This window comes from Miscanthus floridulus, chromosome 4, assembly GCF_019320115.1.
Source record: "Miscanthus floridulus cultivar M001 chromosome 4, ASM1932011v1, whole genome shotgun sequence".
Classification (NCBI taxonomy): Eukaryota; Viridiplantae; Streptophyta; class Magnoliopsida; order Poales; family Poaceae; genus Miscanthus; species Miscanthus floridulus.
Window position 1 is genome coordinate 114,242,528 of NC_089583.1, and position 12,551 is coordinate 114,255,078.

The 12,551-nt window shown below is 44.8% G+C and overlaps 1 protein-coding gene across 1 annotated transcript; it reads right to left on the minus strand.

Moving 5' to 3' along the window:
* Positions 1-3,800: 3,800 nt before the first annotated feature.
* LOC136552709 (CDPK-related kinase 5-like) lies at positions 3,801-9,044 on the minus strand. The gene is made up of 11 exons (XM_066544278.1): positions 8,299-9,044; positions 7,562-7,692; positions 6,768-6,809; positions 6,575-6,683; positions 6,287-6,365; positions 5,860-6,156; positions 5,671-5,783; positions 4,875-4,982; positions 4,718-4,780; positions 4,463-4,630; positions 3,801-4,333 (listed from the first exon to the last, which is right to left on the minus strand). Exons 1-11 carry the CDS (start codon positions 8,845-8,847, stop codon positions 4,193-4,195), a joined length of 1,800 nt encoding a protein of 599 aa, XP_066400375.1. The 5' UTR covers positions 8,848-9,044; the 3' UTR covers positions 3,801-4,192.
* Positions 9,045-12,551: the final 3,507 nt, after the last annotated feature.

Genomic DNA, 12,551 nt, shown 5'->3' on the forward strand with positions numbered 1-12,551 from the left:
GGGGCAGATTGCCTCTCTGTCTCGAGCAGAGCAGGTTTCCCTTCGAAGTTCAAAACGTTAGCCGTGGGGGATTTCACTCTGCTTTCGAATTTCGAAATCCAGATTTTAAAGCTCAAGGACATTTGAATGGGCGTGTTCGACACATAATGGACGGCTCAGATAGTCAGATGAGAGGAATAATACGTAGCTCGTATCACCAATGCTTTCAAAAAGAAAAGAAAGCAAAATCAATAAGAAATCTATTTGATGACTACTCTATTGCAAATATAATCTACTCGAGATTTATCATTATAAGTCAAGCTCCTCTAATTTTGATGAAGTTTTTAGAAAGAAAAAAACAAAAATATATCAACACCTATAAATTCAAATAAATGCACTTTATATTCTTTGGAGAGTTTAATTAAACTAATTTGATGTTGTATGTGTCAGTGCATTTTTCAATAAATTGGTCAGATTTGGAGAAATTTGATTTAAGTCAAAGCTAAAGATGGACTATAAATTAAACAACTCGAGTAAAAATTCATTTCTTATAATTACAAATAAGCCATGACATTGGCATGGCTTAACAACATAGTATGTGAGGGCACTGATTTCTGGCGCTAAGGGTGAAACATGGTAAAACTATATATATATATATATATATATATATATATATATATATATATATATATATATATATATATATATATATATATATATATATATATATATATATATATATATATATATATATATATATATCGTAGTCAGCTACAAAATAAGTTATTTTGTAGCCGGCTACAGAGTAGTAGTTCTGACATTCTAAAAAAAAAGAAATAAAATGATTCCCTCTTATGTCTTGTCAAATTAATACAATCTTGTTGCCATATTCCATACCATTTTAAACGTCATGCATCCAGTAAAAAGTAATACTTATTTTATTGCACATATTCAAGTTTATTCTAAGATGTAGAAAATAGAATCAATTAGAGGTTGCAAATTTACATGCTAATTTTCATCAGAGATTCAAAAAACTGGCACAGTTCCATCTCATCGATATCTCTATATAGGAATCCTGCCTCCAAAAGCGGGCAAATCATCGTGCCACGTCGCCCACAAACCCGCTAACCGTTGGATCGGGCGAGCAAGCGATCTCGTCCGTCCGATTGCGGATCGGTCGGGTCCCTCGCCCGCTTTATCGTCGACCCGAGCCATCGCGAACCTTCGTCGCGGGCTGATTCTTTGGCCGCTCCCCTCGCCCTCGACTCCCGCACCTCCCTCCTCCTCCTCCCGGCGCGGGCAGGGGCGCGGCGTTCCCGGCGCGGGTGGGGGTCCCAGCAGCCCCGGCGACCCCAGCGCACGTCGCTCCAGCTGCCGACGCACCCGCAGCGGTGCTGGCGTACGTTCTGTCCTCCGCGCTAGCGGAAGCCGCGGCCTCCGTACTAGCGAGGCGCGCAGCTGTGGCCGTGGACTACCAGCACGGGCACCGCGTCATGGGTGCGCCCTCCACAACGTGAGCGCGGTCCACCGTTGGAGCGGTGCCGGGGCAAACCGAGCTTTTCTTCGCAGGACATGACACCGCTGCGGGGATCAAGCGCCCCCGCTCCTCCTTAGCGCCCGCTTGGCAGCACCACCACGCGTCGCGAGCTACAGATAACGGCAGTCCAGGTGAAGCCACAGAAAGGGGCGTGCAAGCTAAGCGGCTTGCCATGCCCGGCGGCCCCCAAGCCGAAGGGGACGGCAGCAACGGCATCCCGTCCACCTAAATTGGCGTTCACTGCCCCGGCAGCACTCACCAACGCTGGACCGGATGTGACATCAATAGCACACAGGTGGCGTTCGACGGAATGCCCATGAAGCAATGAGGTAAACAGCCATGAATCGATGCTTATCCGGGCTGTGTTTGAGACCTTCTTTTGCAGTACTGCTTCTAGCCGGTCCTCTTTGGTATTCACTGTGATGCTTGTGCGTGTCTCATGAATTGTTAATTTGAAGATGTCTAAAACAAACTGATCTCGCAAAGCAGAAACATAAGCTTTGAGGATGAGCAGTCTTAAGTTATTGTTGACTTTTCATCCCTAAGACATTGTTTTAGAATTAGAATGAGATGGAAATTCATATTTGCTTCATATTTTTTGTTACCAAGCCCAGCTGTTTGTGAAATTCTTTTGCATGCACATAGCCTCTTACCAAAATATTATAGAAATCAATAGGATTAGATATGGCAAGATGCCAACACATGTTTCTTTCGGTTATCATAGATTTTTTTCACTGATAAAATACATGCTTGATGACTGCTTGTCTAAAATTTGTGAAATTAAGATGGAATTCCTATTTGTTTAATATCCTTTGTTTGCAAGCCCAGCTGCTGTGAAGTTCTTTTAGATGCACAGAGCGCAGATGTTCAGGAGATAGTCGTATGGTGTAGGAGCCACTACATGCAGTAGTTGTATGCCTTCAATCAGTGGGTGCTTCAATCATGATCGTGCATTAGCAATGTCTTGTAGTACTGTATGTATGTATAGCTTCAGTCAATGAGGACAATGTGGTACTATTTAGCAGTGACATGTAGTAGATTGTATGGCTTCAGTCAAGGACCTATATCAGTAATTCAGTATGCTATGGAATGGATGCTTATGTTGCCTGCGACACAACCATGACACAAGCATTCATTACCTCCTAGACAGTCTCCCCATTCTTAGGCAGTCAAGTTTAATGCATCACCCTTCAAGTACTCTAGTTCTTCATCATTCATTAAAGGTTATACAAGATATTTTTGTGCTGTGCCACTGAAAGAAACTTAGTGATGCATACTTATGCATGGCCTCAGTTTTTATGACAATATCTGTGAGATATGCTTAGTTTCAGAAAATATTGTTCTCTTATAAAACTATGATCTTACAAAACTTTTATATGACCATCAGCACTTAAAATTATTGATGCATTGCTATATTGAATTGTATCCCATAGATGGAGTTGCTACTGGGCACATTTGGAGCTCAACTCATCTTTATTTGAAACCTTCTAATTTTCTAAACCAACAAGTGAAAAATAAAAAGGTAAATAAGTAATAAAAAAAGCATCTCTGGCTGGACTATGTTATAGCTTAAGCTCCATCATCACTTTCGGTTCCACATGATATTAGCAAAGTTCCCTTCCACATGAGACAAATGTATCACGCTTATCCTATTCTCCAATCTCCATAGTTCTGATTGAGTAAACCTAAAGTATACTGCCCATAATTGAAACTCAGTATAGGCATACAACAACAAAAACATATTCTGATTGTTTTTCCCTGTTACACACTTGCAGCGACTGTTCAACAAGCAGGAACATGGAAATAGAAGACAGACTTAGAACTGAAGGGTTATATAGCTATTGCATGCTGCAGTCATTATATATAGGAGTTCTAGCACCTTTGTGTATCTCCATGTGGGGCCCCGTGGTGTCCGTCATATATACTGCAATATGCACAAAATCAGATCAATGAGATGTTGACATGTCTTCTTTGATTATCACGAGTTCTTCTGAATCGCTATACTATCTAGGCGTACCACGTATTCTGAACTTCCTTTTCTCTATTCAAGTTGATATAGCCATTATCCTTTCTTGAGAATGATTTCCCCAACCAGGCTATACACAATGTGTATGGAATCCAGTCCTGTTCACCTGCAGCGGCTGGCTGAAGTATCGCAGGCTGGTGCTGGCCCGACACAGGATCATCCGCGCGGCAATGCCGCGCATGATTTCTAGTATACACACGAAGAGAACCTAACGTACCACATAACGATCACGCACTTCCATCTGTCGGTACAATGACATAGTGACAATGACAGTAAGTGATATGTCCATGCTCCAAACGCGAACCTGGTGACTGCAGCTAGCTTGCTCCAGTTCCAGGAAAGAAGCATTACAAAGTTCCCAAAATCACAACAGAAGATGACGCCTAATCTAAGACTGTTAGAAACATCACATGTTGCAAACATGGGTGAGATTTTCCTTTTTCCTATCGGCTAAATGATCAGCAGGCAGGCAACAACAAACATAACTCTATACTCAAATTAGTGACAGATCAGGTGCTGCTAGAACTCATACGCCCTTGATATCCAAGCTCCAATCAGACGGTTCTTTAGCCCTGTTAATTTGCCTGTGAACCAAGTCGACAGGGGCAAGGGCGGTGTAAACATGTGCCGTCGTTAGAGATTATCAACAGCTATCTCATCTTTGACAGGGACCTGCTGGACATGCCATGCAACAACTTGACAAATCCGAGAAAGCTCAATTTCCCATCCGTATGCCTGATCCAATCTTGTAGAACGACATGCAGTGGCACTGAAGGGCTGAGGCCCAATTCCTGAGAGAACAAGTAAACTTTATTGATAATGAAATACTCCATAGCATGTAATAACTAATATGTCAGGAAATATTGGAAGGTCCACCAAACTGATCTGCTAGAAAGAGAACAGGGAGGAAGATCACGTACAGAAGCTAATTCATCTATTACAATAGCTCGGTTGCCTTCCTTCTCAAAATGTTCATAAGCAGATCGCGCATGTTGCTCCCATCTATCCAATACTTCAAGCTGATGCACACTAACTGCTGCTGCACAGAACTCTTGGAAGTCCATTCTTCTGTACTGAAGGGCGCTCAACTGAAAAGAATATCCAGTTATAGAGTCAGACAGTGGTACAGTTTTTGTATGAACAAAACGGTGTCATAAGATCAAAAACAAACGTACCGAAACAAGAATCTCTTGAACTCGGGATTCCTTCATTGCATCAGTAGCTTCTCTCGTTAGGGCCTAAACAGTGTGAAGCAACAGGAGTCATTAGGTTTACACAAGAAAATGAGGACAGAATTAACCAGCCTGGAATCAGGTGTAGCTATGAGCTAACCATTCTGATATTGTCAAGAGTGATGCATCCATTTCTGTCTGGTTCCAATAAAGAAAACTGTGCTTTCAGATAGAAAAGCTCGTCAACTGTTAAGGTCTTTGATAGAGCCTGTAGGAGTTCAATAATACATCAAGCACGGCAGATCGCTGGCATTAAAGAAAGAACAGTAATGATATACTACCTCTGCCCCAAAAAAGAATGTCACACTAGCTTTGTTCTAAGTCAACTTTTTCAAGTTTCACCCAGTTTATAGAGAAGATTATGAACATTTATGACACCAAAAGGTATACTATGAAAATATAATTCATGATGAATCTAATGGTGCTTATATGGTAATATAAATATTGATTAATTGGTATTTTCTTGTATAAACTTGGCCAAAACTAAGGTAGCTTGACTTAGGACAAAAATAGGAAGACCATTCTTAGTAAAGCTTGTTAGCACAACATTGATTTTTAAACGAAAGTATTGGCGACAGAATCGTCGAAGCATCTTTTTTTTTTCTTGGAACTAATAAATCAAGGGCAATATACCCTAAAATGTTGCCCCAACCTAGCTAAACCACACATGTATGCAATAAAAAAATCCTGACAAAGTTTACCATAAAAGAAATGTACTACCATGCATTACTCAACAATATTTAACAGGAAATTCATCAACCAATTCTAAACAAAAAATAGAATAAAGCACAACCCTTAAAAGCCTTTCAGTAGAACAAACTTGGGGTAAGATACGGTAAGTGCCAATTGCCAAACTGAAGAGGCATCATTATAACCATGAAATTTGAAGTACTCACCCTCAGAGCGGCTTTCCGTAAAGATGAGGAACGAATATAAGCTTTGATAAGTCGGAATATAAGGATGTCCAATGGCAGCTTAATGTCATTATAATTTCTGATCCACGGATGACCTAGAAAAAAACACGAATACTCACAACAATGCAATATTCAATAGAAGCCACCAGGATAAAATGAACGGAAACATACTTAAAGCCTGAGCTGCAGTCATCCTTCGACGTGGATCCTTGCACAGCAATCGCTTAACAAAATCCATTGCTTCTGGAGTCAGAGAAGGCCATGGGGCCTCATTGTAGCTGGGGTCAGCTTTGAGAACCGAACGGAATATGCCAGATTCAGTGCGTGCCCAAAATGGACGACTGCCACAAAGAAGAATATATGCAATTACACCTATACTCCAGACATCAGCTTCTGTGCTATAGCATCTATGCAGAACTTCTGGAGCAACATAATAAGCGCTTCCAACAATGTCATTCAGCCTCTCATCTGCATAAAATATTAGAACCACATATTCAAGATCTTTTTGCCTGTGAATACTACAATCCTTTTTGGCCCTGACAATTAGAGACCAATATTTTTATATAAAAAAATACAGATTGCCCAGTAAGAAGTATACCTGGTTTTACAAAGTCTGATAAGCCAAAGTCAATGGCCTTAAGATGGGAATTCTCATCTTTTGATGTGAAAAGAAAATTCTGAAAAAAGGTATTATAATTTTTAGAAGTCATGATAAAGTAAACAATGAAAAACACTAATAATATTAGATTATGAAGTAAGACATGCTTAGTTTGAGATGGAAATTGTAAAGTTCTAAACAATGGAAAGTAGAAAGTTAGCATTTTCTAAACCTCCTTGAATCATGAAATTTGCACTGATTGTAGAGATGCAGAAAAAAACACATCACCTCTGGTTTGAGATCTCGATGAACCACTCCTTGGATGTGGCAAAAAGCGACGACATTTAATATTTGCACCAGGACAGCTTTTGCATCATCCTCAGAGTACTTCCCTCCTCTTAAGTCCAATGCAAAACATCAGTTCTACTGAAGCACATATTTTGATGTGCTATTTCAAAATTTTATGTTCACTTTAACTTACCTGGAAAGTATTCTGTCAAGTAGCTCTCCACCTTCACACAACCTACACAATTGGATTTTAAATTAATAAACATGAATCTTTAAAGAACAAAGCAAGGATTGCAAGCTAAATACAGAAAAGAACTATCCGAGAACCATCATTGGCAGGGTATAAAAGGTGAATATAAATGAGAAGCAAATAGTTAACAGAGGAATCTTTCAAGCCCCAGTAGACCATGGTAATAAACTTTGGCAGCACGTAAACAATATGGAAGCTTTCACCCTATATAGAATATTACAACTAACTAAGGTTTGGCGGGAAAAGAGAAGCATATCTTGACTGCCTCCCACAAAGAACATTACAAGTCATTTTCACCATGGAAGTAACAAGTGCAATTGGCACCAAGATTATATAGAATTGTTACTTGTTACACATTACAAATGCTAATCTTGATCCCGCATTGTGAACGTTAGTGTGTTACTTAGAAAAAGAAGGGATGCTAGAAAGGGAAAGGCAATCAATTATTTCAACAAATTGAGAGAAAATCATTTTTTAACATCCGAGGTATGGTATTTCGCATGCTTCTAAAAGGTTGCTCTTGCCACATCAACAATAGATAAACAAAAAAATGAAATCAATTAGCAAATATGAAGTTGTGACTTTTCATGATTTTATATTTTCTGTTCGTGTTAGTAGTTGTCAGTGCCAATGATGAGGTATAATAACACACTACATATGCTATGGAGGGCAGCCTCATAGAATATGAAACATCAAGTAAAAATGAAACTATAATTTCTCAGGTCATGGAAACTTACTCCATTACTATATATACGTTGTCGTTGTCCTCGTAGGCATCATAAAATTGGACCAGGTTTTTGTTTCCTGCCAAAGCTTTCAAGATTTTAACCTCCCTTCGGACATCCTCTATAGCAATGGATGTAGTCATCTGAGAAAGCAAAACAGCAAGCAGTAGGTGTTGTTAAAAAGATGATCAAGTAAGTTCAGACGAAGACCAACTGTGTATTTTCTGGTACCAGAATGGAGCTTAAATCAGTTTGCACAAAAGATATGATAGAACAATAATGCCAAGTGACTGAAGTCTTCTGGATCGGTAGTTGCAAAGCATCAGATGTAAGTTTCCCAAGTAACAAATAATGTCCGATCTATTTGTATCTTATCATTAGAGACTTAGAGTAGGCACATTTGCAGCAGAAAGTCTTACTATATGCTAATATGCTACCCAGTACCCAAATAGGCAGAATGCACAGAACAACAAGCAACCATCCTCACGGAGTCACGAGCATGAAGTCGGGTGTTTGCAATCCAGAATGCAGAACAGAACCATATAATGTCACCACAGAATCCTATGAATATTTTGTCCGAAATCAGTATTCTCAAGACAGCAATCAGCAAATCGACAACACCTAAAACTTTCCAGATGGTAAAAAAAAAAATCCAGAAAGACAGCATGTGTATGTGGTGTCTTCAAATTCAGCATACTACACATCAAAACAAGGTGCCAGAGTAGGGCATTGCGGAAACTGCACATCACCTTTGCTTTGGGGATGACCTTGACGGCGACGGACTCCCCTTTGCGCGCGCCCTTCTTAACCGTGGCGGCGCAGGTGTAGCCAAAGTGTCCCCGTCCGACCTCATCCCCCAAGTCATACTTGGCCGCGAACCCCTTGTTGAACCTAAACCCCTTGTCGAGGCCCCTGCCTCCACCTCCGCCCTCCCCCTCGCCGCCACCCTCTTCGGGGATGGACGGCCGCGACGGGCCGTGCCGCCTCGCGAGCGCCGCCCGGATGTGCTTGGCGGGCGACGGTGGCGGGAAGGGCAGCCTCAGGAGCCGCCTGGCCGGGGTGGTGGGCGCGGAGCCCGCGGGAGTGGGGGACTTGCGCGGCGACGCCGCGGAGCCGCCGAAGAGGTGGTGCGCGGGGCTCGGGCTCGGCGTGGAGAACGGGAAGAACGGGGACACCGCCCAGTGCTTCTTCCCGGGGGTGGCGGGCGTGGCGTTGCCCGGGGGCGGGGTCGCCGGCGCCGCGTGCGGCGGCGAGCCGTCTGCGTCGTGGGTAAGCGGCTTCGCGTGGCACCCTCCCATGTCGCGCGCCGGCCGTCGCGGGCGGTGGCGCGCTGCGTCCGGGATCTGGAAGGCGTTGCGACGGGAGCTAGCAGGAGGCCATGGCGGACGGAAAGGGGAAGCCCCGGAAGAGGGGAGGGGAGGAGTGGCGAGTGGGGACTGCGGGGAGTGAAGCGAATTGAAACGGGGATGGTGGGAGAGGAGTAAAGGGAAGCAAGGTGGCGACGCGGTCTGGGAGCGAGTGAGAGCGATTAGAGGAGCTGCCTGCCTTGGTGGCCGTTTTTGGTGCCTTTTTCTCTTCTTTTCCCCTTTTTGTTTTTTCTTTGGCTTTGATGCTTATGATGATGAGTGAGTAGTGGTACCTTTTTTTTGTTGGTTTAGTGTTGATGACTATGATTAGCTTTTCTCGTCAAAATGATCATGATTAACTTGTGAAATGAGTGGAGCATGGGGATTTGCATCCATTTATATGAAAAATGAACTTGATTTCTTGAAGGTTTGGTTTTGGAGTTTTGTTTGGTTTTACATTTTCAGATGTGCTTGGATTGTTGTTCCTGACTCCTTTTCTCTAGAGGAATGTGAGGAGTTTTGACTAGTCCTCGTCATTGCTGTTGGTTTATTTGGCCTTTTGTTGGATGTGCCCTGTGGGCATGTGATTATTGGAAAAGTAGATATGTACATGTGATCATGTTCTTTATAGGAGAAAAAAAAGGAAGCATGTATATAGTGAGGACAAAGGTGGGAGAGAGGCAGATGCTAATGCTTAATTGGTCTCTCAAGAATTCCGTGTTGAATGGCAATAATAATATATAAAATGGGGGCCCTAGAGTCATGTACTGTGTGTCCATGTGCGCTTTATCCTTCAATCATTAAGATTCTCACTGGATTATTTCCGCTGACGAACCCACAAGAAAACAAATTGCAAGGCGGCGAGATGCATCATGCATGCATGATAATATGGTATTATATAATTGTACTGTATGCATTTGGGAATTGGCATGGAGCAAAAGAAATGTGTGAATTGACGTGTATGAGTTTTTTTTTTTGAAATATGAGGATATTTGTCCTTTTGTCATGAAACAAGCTTTATTTGTTTTCTATGGTCAACCAGTATTTGCAGGGGTGTACACAAATACAAAATGTGTCGAAGTCGCTATTCGCAGCTGTACGGACGTTGTTGGTCTTCTTGTATTATTGTACGCGAGTATGTGCCTCCATCCCTGCTGCGCCGTCGAGCTCAAGCAGGAGGAGGACATGCATCTTTTTTTTTAATGGAAAAGCAGCTCAAAATATTCTGAATTGCGAATGAATATCCTGCCGTCGAATGAGGTCCATTCGCACCGGACCAAGTTTGGGATGTTTGCACGTGCTCGGTGTCTCGAGCAGGACGGTGAAATTCGAACATGAGGTTCATGCGTGCTAGCTTGGGTACAGGGAGACCGAAAGCAACGCCATCGTTCGCATTCTACCGGCGTCCATTCTTCCCCTTTGTTCCGTTGCTAGCGCCACGGCGCGACAACCGCTCCCACGCGCCGTATAGTATACAATGCAAGTCGGTTAGATATTCTTGTAGCTCAATTAGTTGGTGTAACACCCCGGTGTTACATCGTACTTTTTTTTCTTCTAAAATGCTGCATGAGCATCATAATTATGTGCAATAGTGTGTAACATGAAATATAAATTAATGTTCGGCACTCGAAACGTTTATCCGAAACAAGAAACAAATATTACGTTTCATGTCGCATAATATTGTCCAGTATTCTAAGCGAAATTTTATCGAAAAAAATGTTATAGCACGTTTATGCGAACTTTGATAGAGTTTGTAGTACGTACTTCGTAGGCGATGATGAAATAGGTGTGGTCGAGGACGAGGTTCGCTAGCTAGTATACCCAGTAGGTCGGAATTGGAATTCGACGCGAAACCGTTCGAAGTTTAAGTCATTTCGCGTAAGTTTGAAAAGGGGTCGACGAAGCCATGTTCAGCAAAGTTTGTAGAGCGACCAGGTTAAGAAGTGGCGAGATGTTTTGGCATAATTGGCTAGCCTTAGGTACCCTTTTCCATGTAGAACAACTGGTTGGGCGGTTGTAGCATCGGATTTGAGTTTTTGAGCCGCTTTAAAAAGCATGCAGGTCACATATAAGCGAATAGAGCCGCTGCTGGCCGCGGTCACTACTTGGCTCGGTGTGGCGCCGCTGTTGTCCCCCCAGCGCGCTGCCGCGCCGGCCGCGTCCTCACTACCGCCCCTGCAAGCACATCGCGCGCGTGGTCCTTGCGTTGCAGGCCACGGCCGTCTGCCACCACGTGCTGCGCGCGCTGCTGCTGTGTCGCGTCCTGGGCGCCTGCCCGCGCCTTGCCCACACAAACGCCGGTTGCGTCGTCGGGTCCCGCACTGCTGCTCGCGCTGCCATTGCTGCACGGCACACTACGCACACACGCAATCGCACTGCGCCGGTGGACCGGCTACTCAGTTCGCCTTCACGTCGCACGGCACTTGGTCGCAGTGCGCGCCGTCCATTGCCATGCATGGCACTGTTTTCATTGACCCGCCACAGCTGTGCGCGCGTGGGACGGCTGCCTACTTCGCCAGCGCGTCAGTGTCCGCTGCCACGCTACGCCATTGTCTCCTCTGCCCTGCCAGCCTCTGTGGCGATAGCACAAGCCGACGTGCCTACCTTCCCCTTTTCCTCCGTCGTCGGGCCACGCCGAGACAGCGCAGCGTCTGCAAAGGCAGTAAGGTTGTGTGCCTTGGGATGGAGTGAGCACTTAGCCACACGCCGAATGCGTCCACTGCTGTTGCCGCCCTTTGCCATGCTTAATTGGACAGTTTCGTCGTCGTCGGTCGTTTTAAGACCTGCAACCGCGCCGTGAAATTCCCTTACCCATGTCCACCGTTGTCCAATTGCTTGTCGCCGCACCTTCGCCCTGCTCCGCTTTACCACGTGCGTGCCCTAGTTCGCCCTTCTATAGCCTACCCAGCGCTGCCACCACAGTCTCGCCATAGTCGTCGCCACAGGGCCTGCCAGGTGCGCGTGGCCAGGTCTACTCGAGCCGTCTCCGGTCAGGCCACCGCGACCGGTAAGCACGAGGTGAGTCTCTGTTGCCTACCCGTGAGTTGGTTCACGCTGTTGAGGTTATGGCTCATGGGAACACGACCGCCGTCGCAGGGAAAGGGCCATCGCCGGGGAGGGAGCTCGGGACAGCGTTCTCGTTTGCCGTATCACCTCCGATCGTTGCGCGTTGAAGTCAAGGTGAGCATCGGCTCCTTAGGTTGGGATTGGAGGGTCGGGTGTGGCCGGCGTAGCCGGCGTAGCCGCCTGGTGCCGCGCCGTCTCGCCGGTGCGCGCACGGGTGCCGGGGGACGTCGCCACGGCGAAGAAGGGAAAGGAGAGGGTGGTAGTTGAAAAATATGTGACTCAGTGTAATAGTGCTCGCGTTAGTTTTGAGAATAGGGTAAAGAACAAGGGCTTATTCGCTAAATGCGTTAGCCACGCGCGGCTCTGTTGTGGGCCGCCTGCGTTGGGCCGCATCACACGATGCCGAGCGGGCCACGCCAGTCGCTGCGCCTGCGCGCGGGCGGGAAGCCAGGGTGGGCTGAGCCGAACCGAGTGGGTCGCGCGATAGAATGGCGTTTTCCAATTTTCAGTAAAATAGGAAGTGTTTATTCAATAAAGATTTTAGCTGAACTTTGGTAATTTATACTAAATTGTGTAGTGGTCTAAAAATA

Coding starts and splice junctions, on each gene's coding strand:
- LOC136552709 (XM_066544278.1), bottom strand. CDS start 8,847: ATGGGAGGGTGCCACGCGAAGCCGCTTACCCACGACGCAGACGGCTCG. Junction 4,781..4,874: donor CTCTTGACAATATCAGAATG/GTTAGCTCATAG, acceptor CACACTGTTTAG/GCCCTAACGAGAGAAGCTAC. Junction 4,334..4,462: donor TAATAGATGAATTAGCTTCT/GTACGTGATCTT, acceptor TTGTTCTCTCAG/GAATTGGGCCTCAGCCCTTC.